A 17,492-nucleotide genomic window follows, 5' to 3' on the forward strand; every position below is an offset into this window, starting at 1 on the left:
TTTCCAGATGGGCCATTGTCTGTGAGAGTTGTTGTAGGTAGGGCCAGCACCTCAATGACATGTCCTGACATGTCTGCCTGCGTGTGTGTGTCCCCGTTCAGTTAAACTGTCTTTATTTTTAAAAAGTCCATTATGGGCTTCAGCAATGACGTCTTCAGTCTTCAGTCAGAATTCTTCTCCCTTCATCCTGATGTCCTCCTCATTCCATGTTCCTACCACCCAGTGAGCTCCACACGCTGGTCTACACCACAACTGGGTTACATTTTACTTACTAGCTAGCTAGAAATATAAATGTACTTACTGGCTAGCTGTAAATATAAAGACTGATGGTAAGAGTTTCTAAAGATATTTAAAAAAGAGTTAACAAAGTGAGCATTGGTCCTATAGAAAGTGAGTCTAGGAATTAATAATGGAAAATAAGGAGATGGCAGATGAATTGAACCTGTATTTTGCACCGGTCTTCACTATAGATGATACAAGTAACATCCCAGAAATAGCTGTAAATCAGGAAATGGAAGGAATGGAGCAACTCAGGAAAATTACAATCACCAAGGAAGTACTGAGCAAATTGTTGGAGCTGCGGGTTAACAAATCTCCAGGTCCTGATAGATTCATCCTAGGGTCTTAAAAGAATAGTAGTTGATACGCTGGTTTTATTTTTACAAAATTCCCTAGATTCAGGAAGAGTTCCATCAGATTGGAAAATAGTGAATTTAATTCCTTGATTCAAAAAGGGACGGAGACAGAAAGCAGGAAACTACAGGCCAGTTAGCTTAACATCTGTCATAGGGAAAATGTTAGAAGCTATTATTAAAGACGTTATAGAAGGGCACTTGAAAAAATTCAGGGTAATCAGGCACAGTCAACATGGTTTTGTGAAAGGGAAATCATGTTTAACCAATTTATTGGAGTTCTTTGAATAAGTAACATATACTGTGGATAAAGTGGAACCAGTGGATATACTGTATGTAGATTTTCAGAAGGCGTTTGAAAAGGTGCCACATAAAAGATTATTGCAAAAAATAAAACCTCATCATGTAATGGGTAACATATTGGCATGGATAGAAAATTGGCTAGCTAACAGAAAATAGTGGATAGGCATAAATGGGTCTTTTTCTGGTTGGCAAGATGTAGCGAGTGTTGTGCCACAGGGATCAGTGCTGGAACCTCAGCAGTTTACAATTTATATAAATTACTTAGATGAAGGGATGGATGGGATGTTGCCAAATTTGCTGATGGCACAAAGATAGGTAGGAAAGTAATTTGTGAAGGGGACATAAGGAGGCTACAAAAAGATATAGATAGGTTAAGTGAGTGGGCAAAGATCTGGCAAATGGAGTATAATATGGGAAAATGTGAAATTGTCCATTTTGACAGAAAGAATAAAAGAGAAGCATATTATCTAAATGGTGAGAGATTGCAGAGCTCTGAGATGCAGAGAGATCTGGGTGTCTTAGTGCATGAATCACAAAAGATTAGTATACAGGTACAGCAAGTAATTAGGAAAGCTAATAGAATGTTATCATTTATTGCGAGAAGAATTGAATACAGAAGTAGGGAGGCTATGCTTCAGTTATACAGGGCATTGTTGAGATTGCATCTAGAGTATTGGTCTTCTTATTTAAGGAAGGATGTAAATGTTTTGGAAGCAGTTCAGAGGAGGTTTACTAAACTAAACCTAGATTGGGCAGGTTGTCTTATGAGGAAAGGTTGAGCAAGCTCGGCTTGTATCCACTGTTTAAAAATAAGGGGTCACCCATTTAGGACAGAGATGAAGAGAATTTTTTTCTCCCAGAGGGTTGTGAGTCCTTTGAATTCTCTTCCTCCAAAGGTGGTGGAATTAGAGTCTTTGGATTTTTAAGGCGAGCTGGGTAGATTCTTGATAAGCAATGGGGTGAAAGGCTATCGGGGATAGGCGGGAATGTGAAGTTGAGTTACGATCAGATCAGCCGTGATCTCATTGAATGGTGGAGCAGGCTTTAAGGCTGAGTGGTCTACTCCTGCTCCTAATTTGTATGTCTGTATGTTCGCATGTTACAAACAGAAATGCAAGTGACAATAAAAGTGCCTTACAGCATAACAAAAATGCAAGAGATATCAAAATGCCTTACAGCGTTGAGGGCTATGGACCCCCAGCCTTTTACATTATTGCTAAGGTTTCCTTTATTAATACCATACAAGGTTCACCTAGGTTGGACCGGTGCACCCAAGTCAGCAGAAAATGGAATGGCCATTCTTTGCCCCCCACCAATGCCACTCACACAAAGTAGTCCTACAACCAACAGTCCATTAAACATCCCCCTCAGTAATCCCCATCAATTCATGTCTTCACATGCATCTTCAAACAAGTGAGAAGGTCATTTACCAGCCGCCACCCAAGGATGGACCAGATGGAAAAGTGGTGAAAAAGAAACATATATACGATCTAAATAAACAACAGAAACTTATCAGCTCAGCAATTTCCCAGACATCCATGTGCTCTCACACCCCCACTCTGACCACTCAGATGCTTTTGGCTGATGTCTGCTGGATTTCGGGGCCAATGAGGGCCACCTGTTCCACCTGTACCTTTGCAGGGGCAGGATCAATGATTGAGAGAGGAGGTAGCATGTGAGGCTCTGATAGAAAGGGGACTGTGGATGAGAAGTGGAGCACTTTAAGTGGAGTCCCCACTTCTATGTCCCCTTTCACCACCATCCCACTCATGGCCCGGCTGCATTTCACTGCTTACCACTGCTCATTTGTGAAGTGTTAGGTCAAAACCTAACTTTCAATCTTATTGATTGTACCAGAGTGGGAGTTTCTGAGCATATGAGTCCTGTGATGGAGAACCTTCAGAATGATTCAGCTTCTCTGAGGAATTGCTATCGGTGACCTCCACTGACTTCTGCTGCTCATCTGAATGCCCTGTTAGAGATAAGAGACATGAATTTGTCCTGACAAGGGAAGAATATGTTGCAGGTTATTGTTCTGCTGGTGATCATATTTCACTCTTGGTTGAAATCAAGTCAACATGATTGAGTGCCATATGACATGTGGATGGCTTTTATTTCATGGTGTCACCAGTAAAATGGGAATGCCCTGCCTCCTCATCTCCAATAGCCACAGATGCCGGATTCCAGTACCTCATCCTCTCCACTTGCCACTAGTCAGATGTTTTGAAGGGCCCTCTGCTTCTCTCCCTCTTCCCGTCATTCTGTGCTTCCTTTGCTGCTTCTGAGTGAGCGCAAGCTTTCAAGAGACTGGGACTCCCCCCTCTGCGCTCTCCACATATTCAAATTTCTGTCTGCTTAGAGACAGCTCTCCTCATGTCTCTGTCCAGACGTGTGCTCAAATAGCTCTTAGGAAGGAACCTAACTTTGTAAACAGAGGTCTAATGTGACTGAAACCTGCAGTGTAAATGCACCCAATGTGTATTGAGTTTGGACAATTCCAAAGCTATCCCAATTGGATATACAAGATGACAGGACTCCTCCTCAAGAGCTCCCTTGCTCAAAATCAATTCTTGTGTAGCAACGATGGCAAAATGCTTCATTCTCCAATACTGGCATTCACACCTTAATAATCTGAAAAAAAATTAAAATGAGCAGAAACATGCTGTATCTAATTTGTTCAATTACAATGTGTAAAAGTTCAAGTTCGGGCGCAATCCTGAAATTAAAGCAGGAGAGTAAATACGTGGAGTGAGATTTGTCATAGAGTCATAGTCATAGAGTTATACAGCACAGAAATAGGCCCTTCAACCCATCTTGCCCATGCCGGCCATCAAGCCCTTATCTATTCTAATCTCATTTTCCAGCACTTGGCCCGTAGCCCTGTATACTATGGCATTTCAAGTGCTCATCTAAATACTAAATTTGTGTAGCACTGTCACTAGAAGCAGGCTACTCTGGGTTTGCTTGTCAAAACCTAGATACAACACAAACCGTTTCGGCCTCGATGGCTTTAAACAGAAGAACCTATGACACTATTTTCCGTGTCCAGCAATCACCATCACTTTCTGCTATCATGACAGCAAGCAGACTGCACGTCATACCTATGGTCGGAAACCGCACAAGGGATAGTTTGCTTTTCCTAACAAAAGTTATTGATGGAGTGCTGCACTGTCAGAGGTGCCGTCTTTCAGATAAGACGTAAAACTGCCCTGTGAAGCAGATCTAAAAGATCATATGGCATTGTTTCAAAGCAGAGCAAGGGTGTTCTCCCTGGCGTCCTGGCCAAATGTTCACCCTCAACCAATATTGCTAAAATCGATTGTCTGCCCATTATCACACTGCTGTTTGTGGGAACTTACCATACATAAATTAGCTGTTGCAATTCCGACATTACGCCAATGACTGCACTTCAAAAATACATCACTGGCTGGAGAGTGCTTTGGGCGTCCTGAGGTCCTGAAAGGTACTATACAAATGGAAGCCTTTTCCTTTTTTCATTTTAAATTGAAAGTTTAATTGCTGCCATCCTATCGTTGAATTACTCATGTGGTCCATGGGGGTGTTTTCTGACACATGGGTAGTGTTGCTGCCTCTGAGCCAGAAGCTCCAGGTTTGAGTCCCCACCCCAGGAATAAGTAACAAGCTCCGTTGGAATTGAAGAAGTTACCCTCTCTCAAAATGCCTCAATTTGGGAGAATTGATCCTTTTGAACCTGCCACAGACAATTGGTCTCATTACATAGAATGCCTCACACTCCTTTTTCAAGCAAACGAGGTTACAGGAGAAGAGAAGAGGCAAGTGATCCTCTTGAGTACTTGTGGGAGCAAAACCTACAGCCTGATTCGAAGTTTGGTGGCATCCAGTGCCCCAGATTCAAAAAATTTAATTGAATTGGTGCCTCGTGAAGGGTCACTTTCAACCAAAGCTGCCAGTCACGATGCAGAGGTTCAGGTTTAATTCATGAAATAGAGCCCCGGGTGAGACAATTGCATGTTACGTGGCAAATTTGAAACAACTAACGGAACATTCGGTATGACTCTGAACAACATGCTCAGAGATCGTTTAGTGTGCGGTGTGAAAGAGGACACTATTCAGAAAAGATTATTGTCCAAAGTGAATCTGGATTTTAAGGAGGTGCTAGAGATAGCGCTGGCCATGGGAAGCACAGTAAGAGATTCAACAGCGATACACAGTGCGCCAATTGGCACCGTCCTCCACATCGGGTGGGAAAACTCAACCGAAAAGAGCACAAAAATGCAAGACTCTGCCGAGAAGCAGGAAAAGGCCCCCACTAGCCGAAGAATAAAGAAAAATAACTTAGCAGTGAAATCGAAGAATAATGTTAATAGAGGTGGAAACAGTCAATCTTTTAGCGATTGGCAGTTTTAAAAAATCAAATGCTACTATTGCCATAGAAATGGACATATAATGAGGCAGTGCAAGGAAAGATTCAAGCAGGCTTGTAAACAAAAGAAGCTCAATGAAATCTACAATGTAGAAGAGCCTGAACAACAAATTCAAACACTTACTTGTCGTTTAATCTGAAAGTTGGAAAGACAGAACCAATCTTTGTCACAGTGAAAGTAAATGGCAAACCTATTAAAATGGAAGTGGACACAGGAGCTCCCACTACAGGAATTGGGGAACATACCTTCAGATATCTGAAAAATGGTGAACATCGATTAAGCTTAGAAGAATCAGCTGCCAAGCTCAAAACATATACGGGTTAATATATTCAAGTAAAAGGCATAAACAGAGTAACTGTCCATTATGGAAACCAATCGGCAAAGCTATCAGTGCTGTTATTGAGAGGCAGAGGACCAAGCCATCTAGGGCAAAACTGGCTAAGGGAAGTCAATCTTGATTGGCCATTGAGAATCCAAAAGGAAGCTGGAAGCGTTCCTGTTTTGAAAAAGGAGTGTGTAAGGATTCAACAACCTGAAGAAATGCAGGCTGTCTTAAGCCAAAACGTGGAAGGAACTCGAAGAGACCCTGCTTGATGACAGAGTTCGAGACGAGGTGAGCAACCTTCGCAGAGGCAAAAAACCCTGTTGAAAGACTTTCACATACTACAAGATTCCCTCAGGTCAGAGTTTGTACCTCTGGAAAAGTATGAAGATAAATAGAAAGAATTCAGCACCTTTCTGAACAAACTGAAGAATCAGCTACAGAGAAGACACAACAATGCTCAAGTTTCCAGGAGGCAGCAAACAAATACAAAAAAGAGACGGAAGAGCTGAAGAATCAGTTAAATGAAGCCAAAGAGGCTTTGGAAGCAAAAGTCACAGAATTTTCCAAGAAGCAGACAGATAATTAAATTTTGGGAGACTCAGCCACTGAGCTCAGACAAGTTGAGCTTGCATCCAAGAGAAATCTGGCCAATAGTGAAGCCAAAAAGAAGGCCGAGATTAAAGTCTGTGCTAAAAAGAAGAAGGCACATAGAAAGAAGATACAGAAACAGAGTCTTAATTCTGGCAGCATACAAATACACTTTTGTACATAGGCCTGGCAATCAAATCGCAAACGTCGATGTCCTGGGTCGTTTGCCTTTACAAGAAAATGATGAGCACGTCCCAGTTCCACAGGAACTTGTTTTACTGTTAAATTTCTTAGATTGCTCGCTGGTATGTGCTCGACAGGTCAGAGACTGGACAAGCCGGGACCCAGTCCTACCTCAGGTACAAGAACAAGTGCTGCATGGTTGGTCGCGGGAGCCCGTATCTGACTAAATGAAACTGCACTTCAACAGACAACACGAAATAACCAGTCAGGATGGCATCTTATTGTGGGGAGCACGAATGATAGTTCCTCCAAAGGGAAGAAAGCCACTTTTAATTGAACTACACAGTGCAAATCCAGGAATTTCCCGAATGAAGACCATAGCACGCCGCTATCTATGGTGGCCTGGGATGGATGGTGAGATAGAGAGTTTAGTAAAGCACTGTGTGCAATGTCAGCAACTGCAAAAGTTGCCAGTGACAGCTCCATTACACCCATGGGAGTGGCCAGGTAGACCCTGGGTGCAGTTACACATTGACTATGCTGGATCTTTCCTGGGAACAATGTTTCTGCTCATTGTCGATGCCCATTCAAAATGGTTGGACATACGTGAGGTGAAGTCACCAATGTCAGCTGCTACTGAGAAACTATGTCAGAGTTTTGCCATTCGCGGACTACCAGAAGTAGTTGTTTCCAATAAATGCACGGCATTTACGAGTGTTGAGTTTCAATGGTTTATGACCCTCAACGGTATCACTCATGTGAAAACTGCACCATACCACCCTTCCTCAAATGGAATGGCAGAAAGGATGGTTAAAACATTCAAGACAGGCATGAAAAAGTTAACTGGTGATTCCTTGGCAACCAAGCTTTCTTTTTCATTACAGGGCTACCCCTCACACAACAACAGGTGTCACACCTGTGGAGTTATTGTTGAAACGCCGTCTCAGGATGAGATTGAGCTTAATAATACTGAATTTAGAGGGGAGGTGGAAAGGAGTCAGGAAAACCAGACAACTAGACACGACTGGCATAGTCGCGAGAGGAAATTTACCATGGGAGAGCTGGTATATGTGAAGGACTTCGGAGATGGACCAAACTGATTACCGGGTGAAATAAGTGTGGTGACTGGACCTCTATCTTACCACATGGATGTGGAAGGCTGGATCATCCGTAAACATGTTGGCCATTTAAGGAGGAGAGAGAGACAAATCACCAAGATTTAGTTCCACCAGAGATCATGGCCGAATCTGTTTGGCTTCCTGTTGAGGATACTCAGCCCAGGACAGACATGTCTGATGTTCCTGTAAGAGTTCAGGATACAGAACTGCAAGTGCCCACCGAAGCACCTGATATTCAGCCAACTCCAGAAAAGGAGGTTCCTGATAAAGAATCTGAAGTTGTGAAGCTGCAACGTTCCACACGTACCAGGAAACCACCTGAAAGATTGAACTTGTAAATTCCTTACCCAGTGTAAATATTATGTTGTCTTGAAAAATATGTACTTGCAAATATTATATGTATAGCCGAGTTAAAGGGGGAGAAATTAAGTAATTATGGTTTTATTTAGTGTGTACTGTACCTTTAAGAATAATACTTGTTAAGGAAGATCACATGATCTGTAGTAACCAATAGGAGAGTAGTGTGGGCTACCTCAGCAGTCAGTGTAGGGATAGAGTTGGAGTTGAAAGCACACGTGTAGTTGCTGCTGTGTATATTGTAAATAAACTTAAAATGTCCACCCAAGAAGTATCTGCTGATCAACTCTATCATTAATAGTAACAATTCGGCCACCCTTACAACAGAGGGGAGCTTCCACGTGGTGGTGTTCCCATCTATCTGCTGCCCTTGTCCTTCCAGACGGTAGTGGTCATGGGTTTGGAAGGTGCTGTCTAAGGAGCCTTGATGAGTTCCTGCAGCACATCTTGTAGATGGTACACACTGCTGCTACTGTGCGTCGGTGGTGGAGGGAGTGAATGTTTGTGGAAGGGGTGCCAATCAACCGGGTTGCTTTGTCCTGGATGGTGTCAAGCTCCTTGAGTGCTGTGGGAGCTGCACTCATCCAGGCAAGTGGAGAGTATTCCATCACACTCCTGACTTGTTCCTTGTAGGTGGTGGACAGGCTTTGGGGGGTCAGGAGGTGAGTTACTCGTTGCACAATTCCTAGCCTCTGACCTGCTGTTGTAGCCACAGTATTTAGATGGCTAGTCCAGTTCAGTTTCTGGCCAATGGTAACCCCCACCCGCCCCCGCCTGGATATTAATAGTAGGGAATTCAGTGAAGGTAATGCCATTGAACGTCAAGGGGCAATGGTTAGATTCTCCCTTGTTGGAGATAGTTATTGCCTGGCATTTGTGTGGCGCGAATGTTACTTGCCACTTGTCAGCACAAACCTGGATATTGTCCAGTGGAAGAATTTTCTCCCCGTTGGGAGCGTTGGGCCGAAGTGGGTGCGGGCGGTGGTGCAGCCAGCTGCCGCCTGCGATCGGCTGTGCACCGCCATTTTACTTGGGTGGGACAATTAAGGCCCGCCCAGAGTGACATGAACCCTGAAGCGCTGAGCGCTCCCTGGGCGGAAGCGGGGTGGGGGGGAGTAGCTGAGTTGGGGGCCTGTGCTAAATCTCCCTGAGGCACAAAGCTGCCTCAGGGAGATCAGTTTGCTATTTAAAAATTTAAATAAGAGAAAAAAAAATGTTTAAGACATGTCCCCTCATATGATAGTGTCACATGGCTCTGAATATTTTTTGAAAATTTTGATTAAAGTTTAAAAACCTTCATGAAACCTCACCCGCCCATAGGTGAGGTTTCATGATAAATGCGAAGGCTACCTTGGCTCTTCACCTGCCCGCCAACCTTAAGGTTGGACAGGCAGATCAGTTAGTTATTTTAGTTATTAGCAATTGCCACTTGATAGCACTGTTGATGACCCCTTCCATTACTTTACTGATGATCGAGAGTAGACTGATGGGGCAGTAATTGGCCGGGTTGGATTTGTCCTGCTTTTTGTGTACAGGATATGCCGGGGCAACTTTCCACATAGTTCCAGTGCTGTAATTGTACTGGAACAGCTTGGCTAGGGGCGCTGGAAGTTCTGGAGCACAAGTCTTCAGTACTATTGCCAGAATATTATCAGGGCCCATAGCCTTTGCAGTATCCAGTGACTTAAGCCATTTCTTGATATCACATGGAGTGAATCGAATTGGCTGGAGACTGGCACCTAGCAATGCTGGGGGCTTCCGGAGGAGGCCAAGATGGATCATCCATTCGGCACTTCTGGCTGAAGATTATAGCAAATGCTTCAGCCTTATCTTTTGCACTGCTGTTTAATTGTCCACCACTATTCACGACTGGATGTGGCTTCAATCTGATCCATTGGTTGTGGGATTGCTTAGCTCATTCGAACACCGGTGCCCAGATCATTACTCTGGATCTCTGGATTATTAGTCCTTGACAATAGCACTATGCCATCGTTTCCCCTCTATACCTTACCTTAGGAAGGATATACTTGCTATGGAGGGAGTGCAGTGGAGGTTCACCAAACTAATTCCTGGGATGGCAGGACTGTCCTATGTGGAGAAATTGAGGAGATTGGGTCTGTATTCTCTAGAGTTTGGAAGAATGAGAGGTGATCTCATTGAAACTTTTATAAGATTCTTAAGGGGCTAGACAGGGTAGATGCAGAAAGGATGTTTCCTCTGGCTGGGGGGTGGTGGGGTGGGGGGAGTGGTCTAGATCCAGGGGACACAGTCTCAGAATAATGGGCAAGCCACTTAAGACTGAGATGAAGAGCAATTTCTTCACTCAGAGGGCGGTGAATCTTTGGAATTCTGCTCAGTTGTTGAGCATGTTCAAGACCGAGATTGATAGATTTCTAGATATGAATGACATCAAGGGACAGGGGGATAGTGCAAGAAAATTGCACTGAGGTAGATGATCAACCATGATCTAATTGAATAGTAGAGCAGGCTCGAGGGGCTCACTGGCCTACTGCTGCTCCTATGTTCCTATACATATGATCAACCAGCGAGCGGTCAACCTCCTGCCAATCGTACCTTCAGCAGCTGGCGAAGCTGCTCTGGGCAAATTACTCTTTGCAATGATTTTTTATACTTTTTCTTTCCAAGGTGGGCAGGATGATTTATTGGGAGGATCGCACTGCCCTATCTAAGTCCAATTTAAATTACTATTGTCCAATGAGATGTCCAATTCTTTGTTCAAAACACGATATTGGACACTCCTTGACAATGAGCGTATAGTTAAAACCTCCTTCAGTAATTGCCCATCCCTCCTACCTGTTGCAAGATCTTTCTCAGTCCTTTTTTCCGGGGCACACAAGCATACATTTCATGAATAGGACAATAAAACAATTCAAGCCATTTATGCTTCTTACGTTTTTTTAGGTCTCCTACATTTCCAAAGGAGCAAAATCTTGATTTTGTCAATCAATGTCAGTTTGCCTCTTTCTTTCATAACTTGCAAAACAACTAAGACCAACTGAATTAGCATTTTTAAAGCATATCAATCCCTTATTTTTCTGTTCTCAGACACCATGGCCAGAATTTTTCCATTGGTGATTTGGGGGCGGGGCCCACTCGCCGATGCAAAAATGACACGGGATGACATCGGGGAGGAACCCCCGACATCATCCCGCCCCATTTAAATATTCAGGAAGCCGGGGGCACAGCAAAATCAGCTGTCCGCCCGCCGACCTGTCAATGGCCAATTGAGGCCATTGACATGATAATTATGCCAATTAAAGGACCTGCCCGTCCAACCTTAAGGCTGGCGGGCAGGCCAGGAGACCCAGCGGGCTTCTGAAAAAACATGAAACCTCATCCACTGGCGGGATGAGGTTTCATATCTGTTTTAAAAACTTTAATAAACTTTATGTGATATTTATTAACATGCCCCATCTCGTGTGACATTGTTACATGAGGGGGATATGTTCATAATTTTTTTATTTTTCTATTTTTTAAGTTTATAAAACTTTCAGCGCTCTCCCTGAGGCAGCACTTAGTCTCAGGGAGATGTGCGCTCTTTCGCACGCATGCACGACAGAGCGCACTTTGACAGTTGGGGAATCCCTCCCCCCGCCCGCACCGGAAGCGCAAAACGCTTCCCGTCGGGAGGCCCGCTGGGCTGGCCTTAAGTGGCCCGCCCACTCAAAATGGCGGCGGGTCCCGTTTCGGTGGCGGCGATCAGCTGCCCGCCCGCCGCCAAGCCGGTGGGACCCGCACGCCCATCAAGGGCAAAATTCTGCCATGTCTCCAGGTTTTTTGTGAATGTAAAACTACTGCAAAGTTCTGACTTGACATCAAAGTGAAATATACTTTTTAAACATGTTTGTTCATTAGTCTTGATTCATTTATGACCTTTGATGCTTCTTGCTAAACACTCCATAGCTTTAGGTGTCACAAAACACTGTAACCTCTAGTGGACGAAACCATCTTACAGCTCATACACCCAGCATACAGCATAACTTTCTATATTTCATTTAAGCTGGCAATGTTTCTCCAGGGTTCAATAACTCACGCAAATCCCAGCCACAAATTTCAAATAAAAGTATATCAAGTCAGCCAAAAATATCACAGCTTTTTCAAGATGTAGGTGTTGATCTTGTGGTAGACATAATTAAGCCTGCGAGTTACACGTCAAAGCCTAGCAGTAATCTATAAACTGAAATAAAAACTAAGTACAGGAAAAATTCAGCAGTCCTGGCAGTATCTATGGAGACTGAAACAGAGTTAATGTTTCGAGCCCAATATGACTCTTCTTCGGAACTGAGGAGAGGTAGAAATGTGATGGGTTTTACGCTCTTAATAAAGAGGAAAGGATCAAGTGGAGCAAAAGGGAAGGTCGTGGATAAGTTAGAGGGCAGGAGAGATTAAATGACAAAGATGTCATGGAACAAAAAGCAAAGAGAATGGTAATGGTAATAGTAAAGGAACAAAGCATTGGTCCAGAGTAAGTGTTAATAGCAGAATAAAGGTCAGAGCTGCCTGACAGCAAAACCTGATAACAAGATACAGACTGGCATGAAGAGAAAGAAAAGATACAAAATTGAGGACTGAGTTCATGGTCTGAAGTTGTTGAACTCAACTACAGGCAATTGTTAGAAAATTCCATTGGTTGTATCTGAGGTGTTTTTTCAGTTCAGTTTTCTGCTGGAACCTTCCAAACAATGCAAGTAACATGAATGTGTCCCTGGATATCGATGAGAAGGTTTTTTAATATCTAATGATGTTTACTGCAGTTCCCTGTGGCATGTGCACAGAGAGCAAATATGTGATGAATGCTCCTTCATTCTCATTCCTAGTATGGGAAACATTAATAACTCAGTCTTAGTCACAGCCCTGAAGCACCAGTCTCCCATCTGAGTCAGAACGTTATGAATTCAAATACTATTCCAAAGACATCAGCAGAAAATCTAGGCTAACACTTAAGGTGGATATAAAAGATCCCGCGGCACCATTCTGAAGAAAAGGGCAGATCCCTGCGACCCTCCACCCCCACCACTGCCACCACCCCCCACAACATCCCCCAAGTCCAGACCAAAACTTATCCCTCAATCAACATCACAAAAACAGATTATCTGGTCATTTTCACATTGCTGTTTGTGGGAGCTCGCTATGTGAAAATTGGCTGTCATATTTCCAACATTGCTACACTTCAAAAGCAAATAATTTACTTTAAAGTGCATGGAGACATGCTGACAGGTGCTTTATTAATGGAAGTATTTCTTTCTTATTTATGAAAATGGTTCCGATGAACACAGTTGGGTTAGAACCTGTGAACTTGAGTTTACCATTTTGTTGCTGGACATCCTTAACATTCTTTTTCTCTTCAAATTATCTCCAAGGTATTTCAATGCCAATCCCTGTTTTTGGACTTAAAGATGCTTCCAAGGTTTTTAAGGATGGCAGCTGTTCCCTCACAGATGAACATTTTGTCCTGGTGGGTTCCTTTGTGGCATTCTTCATTCCCCTCACAATAATGGTGGCCACCTACTGTTTGACAATCAGAGTACTACAGCAGGAAGCCACTTTGTGCTTGGACATATTTAAACCCATGCCCAAATGGATGAATTTTCGGATGTTTCTTCAGAAAGGGCCCCTGTCGGCCAACTCATCAGACAAAGCAGCGATGTTAAAGAAATATGACATTCAAGAGACATCTCTTCAGATAACGTCTTGGTGTTCCTTAAATAAAGAGCTGGGGACTTCAGGAAGACGGTCAATGCAATCAATTAGCAATGAGCAGAAGGCTTCTAAGGTTCTTGGGATTGTGTTTTTTCTTTTTGTTGTGATGTGGTGTCCATTTTTTGTGACCAACGTAATGTCTGTAATCTGCATAAAGGTGTGTGATAAAGAACTCATCCAAGAACTCCTCAGCATATTTGTCTGGGTGGGATATGTCTCATCTGGTATTAATCCACTTGTATACACGCTTTTCAACAAAACCTATCGATCGGCTTTTTCACGGTACATTCACTGTCAATATAAGAATGACAAGAAGCCCGCTCAGCAAATTCTAGTCAGCACGGTACCCACTCTGGCATCCAGCAAGGACAAACTGCAACTGTCCAGTACAGAGAGTCTGAGAAACAGCACAGAAATGAAGACCAGGGTACATTCCGTTGAATCACTGGGAGAAACCTATCAGGAGGCATCGAGGACTGAAACAGTTTGTATCACTGAAAAGGTCAGCTACGTTTGAGACTTAAGACCCATTTTGAAATAGTGTATGCCTTCTGTGGGATAATTAGTGAGACAAAAAGTATCATAACACGTGCATCTTCAGATGCTGTTATATTGCAGTGTTGTTTATGTACACCATATCCCAAGACATGATGTGTTCACTGCCTTTAATGTTATACACAGCAGATCACAGGAAGCTTGGCACAGTTGGATTTTCCAATTTAGATTATGGTGAAAGAATCAAACGTAAATACATTTAACTGGATTTGTTATTGTCTTTCAACCCATTGCAGTTCTTTTCAGTTATATTCAAATAACCGTACACTGTTAGAATGTTTAGTAAATCACGTTGGATTACAGAGGATACACGACACAGAAACAGGCCATTCTGCCCAACCAGCCCATGCCAATATTTATGCTCCACTTGAGCCTGCTCCCATCTTTCCTCATCTAAATCTACCATCTCAACCATCTATTCCCTTCTCCATCATACGTTTGTCCCGTTTCCCCTTAACTGCCCTTTGCCTTACACTGCTTATTTCAACCACTCCCTGTGGTACAGAGTTCAACATTCTCAACACTCTTGGAGTGAAGAGGTTTCTTCTGAAATCCCCATTGGATTTCCTTGGTAGCTATCTTATATCGATGGCTTCTAGTTATGCTTTTCCCACAAACGTAAGAACATAAGAAACAGGAGCAGAAGCAAGCTAATTGGCTCCTCAAGCCTGCTTTTTTAAAATTCATTCATGGGGTGTGGGCTTCACTGGCTGGGCCAGAATTTATTGCCTATCCCTAGTTGCCCTTGAGAAGGTGGTGATGAGCTGCCTTCTTGAACTGCTGCAGTCCAGGTGATGTAGGTACACCCACAGTGCTGTTAGGAAGGGAGTTGCAGGATTTTGACCAAGCAACAGTGAAGGAACGGCGATATATTTCCAAGTCAGAATGGTGAGTGGCTTGGAGTGGAACTTCCAGGTGATGGTGTTCCCCTCTATCTGCTGCCCATGTCCTTCTAGATGGTACTGGTCATGGGTTTGGAAGGTGCTGTCGAAGGAACCTTGGTGAAGTCCTGCAGTGCAACTTGTAGATGGTGAACAGGCTTTGGGGAGTCAGGAGGTGAGTTACTCATTGCATTATTCCTAGCCTCTGACCTGCTCTTGTAGCCACAGTATTTATATGGCTAGTCCAGTTCACTTTCTGGGCAATGGTAACCCCCCAGGAAGTTGATAGTGGGGGATTCAGTGATGGTAATGCCATTGAACACCAAGGGGCAATAGTTGGATTCTCCCTTGTTGGAGATGGTCATTGTCTGTCACTTGTGTGGTGTGAGTTGCCACTTGTCAGCCCAAGTCTGGATATTGTCCAGGTCTTGCTGCATTTGGACATGGACTGCTTCAGTATCTGAGGAGTCGCAGATGGTGCTGAACATTGTGCAATCATCACTGAAAATCACCACTTCTGACCTTCTGATGGAAGGAAGGTCATTGAAGAAACAGCTAAAGATGGTTGGGCCTAGGACACTACCCTGAGGAACTCCTGCAGTGATGTCCTGGAGCTGAAATGACAAACTGCCAACAACCACAACCAGCTTCCTTTCTGCTAGGTATGGCTCCAACCAGTGGAGAGTTTTCTCCTTGATTCCCATTGACTCCAGTTTTGCTAGTGCTCCGTGATGCCTCACTCAGTCAAATGCAGCCTTGATGTCAAGGGCAGCCACTCTCACCTCACCTCGGGAGTTCAGCTCTTTTGTCCATGTTTGAACCAAGGCTGTGATGAGGTCAGGAGTTGAATGACCCTGGCGGAACCCAAACTGAGTATCAGTGAGTAGGTTATTGCTGCTCCGCCATTCAATGAGATCGGGACTAATCTGATTGTGGTCTTAACTACACTCTCCTACCTGCCCCTCATAATCCTTGACTCCCTTGTAAATCAAAATCTGTCTTAACTCACATGATCACTCTCTGTATCCTGTTTTTCAAAACTTCTCCTAATTTTAAATTCTTCTAGGACACTTCTCAGCCTTCTTTTCTCTAGATTAATCTTTCAAAATTATAATCAGCAATTCCATTCGCAAAATCCATTTATCATTTCCTTTAGTTTCTGAACACCCTGTTTGTTCATAACATCATCATCGTCAAGGGATGCACTTGACTGGTTACCTGTAGATAGCAACTCCCAGGTTTAAGTCAGATTGTAAATTCCATTTGTTTTCCTTTGATAGGAACCTGCACAAAGTGACACAAGGGTCAACTTGAGACAAGAAAAAGGTATAAGTGTAGATTTATATTTGCCGATGTTTCATGGTAGGCCATCTGTGCAGTCCTGGTTTATACGATATGTTCAAACATGTGAATAGTTTGAAATGTTGTAAATAAGGAGATGTTTTCTTTATATGAGCTGTAAAATCCATTTTCAAACATATTATTAAAAATAATAAGAATTGTAACAGTGTTTTGTTTATCTTATAACTGTCGCTCAGAAAGCTATTGTTTTGAGGAGTACAGCACCTCTGTACTTACTATACATTTGTATAAAAAACCTAACTCTTTAAAAGCCTTTCTTGACCCTTCTTACCAACAGCATGGAGTCAGGATTCGAATTCAGCACTTGTTCATTTTTAAATTGTGTTGATAATGGACAATTATCAAGCTAAAGGTTGAAAAGTAACACCAGAACATTAGGAAAAGTTTCTTGATTGAGCATACAGTTGTGTTTGAATTATTAAAATATGATCAAATGTTTCAGAGGTTTGCTGTATATATAAGGATTTTCAAACGTTTTATTCTGTTGTACAAATACGTAAAACTAAGAGATCAAAATGATTTATAATATTTATTCACTGTGGGCACCTTTCCCAGATTTGATTGCGTCTTCTAACCAGGTTCCCATTTGCTTCTGTGGTTTAAATGGGGAAGAATCCATCCACACTGAGAGCAACATATAGCAGAATAAAGTCATATATTTTGATATACATTTATTTCATGCTACATTATTGCACCAGCTTCTACGTTGCTAGGGAACAATGAAGGCTCCTGAGATACAATGACCCAATCACCCTGAATAAATGGCTCCAAAGGCTTGGTACGGAAATGGCGGAAACTCCATTCCCCAGGGTGCTTTGTAGCTCCATTAAGATTTTTCTTTTAGCTTTCTAGTGTGAACATTTCTTTTCCCCTTTTTAAGCTCTCTGCATCTTCAAACTGAGGCCTCTGCAATGCCCAATATAGAGCATAAGGGGAATGTGTATAGAAGAGCTTAAATGGCTGGTCTGCAGATTGCCACCATTCCCTCTGAGGGAGGCCCAATCTAATCCTAGATAGCAAGAACAGAGTTAGACCATTGACATTCCAATATCCCAGGCCAG

At 43.0% G+C, this 17,492-nt stretch overlaps 1 protein-coding gene across 1 annotated transcript in view; it reads left to right on the forward strand.

The window, feature by feature from the left end:
• htr2aa (5-hydroxytryptamine (serotonin) receptor 2A, genome duplicate a) overlaps positions 1 to 16,787 on the forward strand; it is a 155,906-nt gene extending 139,119 nt beyond the window's left edge. Inside the window, exon 3 of the mRNA XM_078559473.1 lies at positions 13,294 to 16,787. Within this exon, the coding sequence (XP_078415599.1) occupies positions 13,294 to 14,150 (857 nt within the window). The 3' untranslated portion in view covers positions 14,151 to 16,787. The remainder of the gene's footprint in view (positions 1 to 13,293) is intronic.
• Positions 16,788 to 17,492: the final 705 nt, after the last annotated feature.

Source organism: Cetorhinus maximus, chromosome 16 (genome assembly GCF_964194155.1).
Source record: "Cetorhinus maximus chromosome 16, sCetMax3.hap1.1, whole genome shotgun sequence".
In the NCBI taxonomy this organism is placed as follows: Eukaryota; Metazoa; Chordata; class Chondrichthyes; order Lamniformes; family Cetorhinidae; genus Cetorhinus; species Cetorhinus maximus.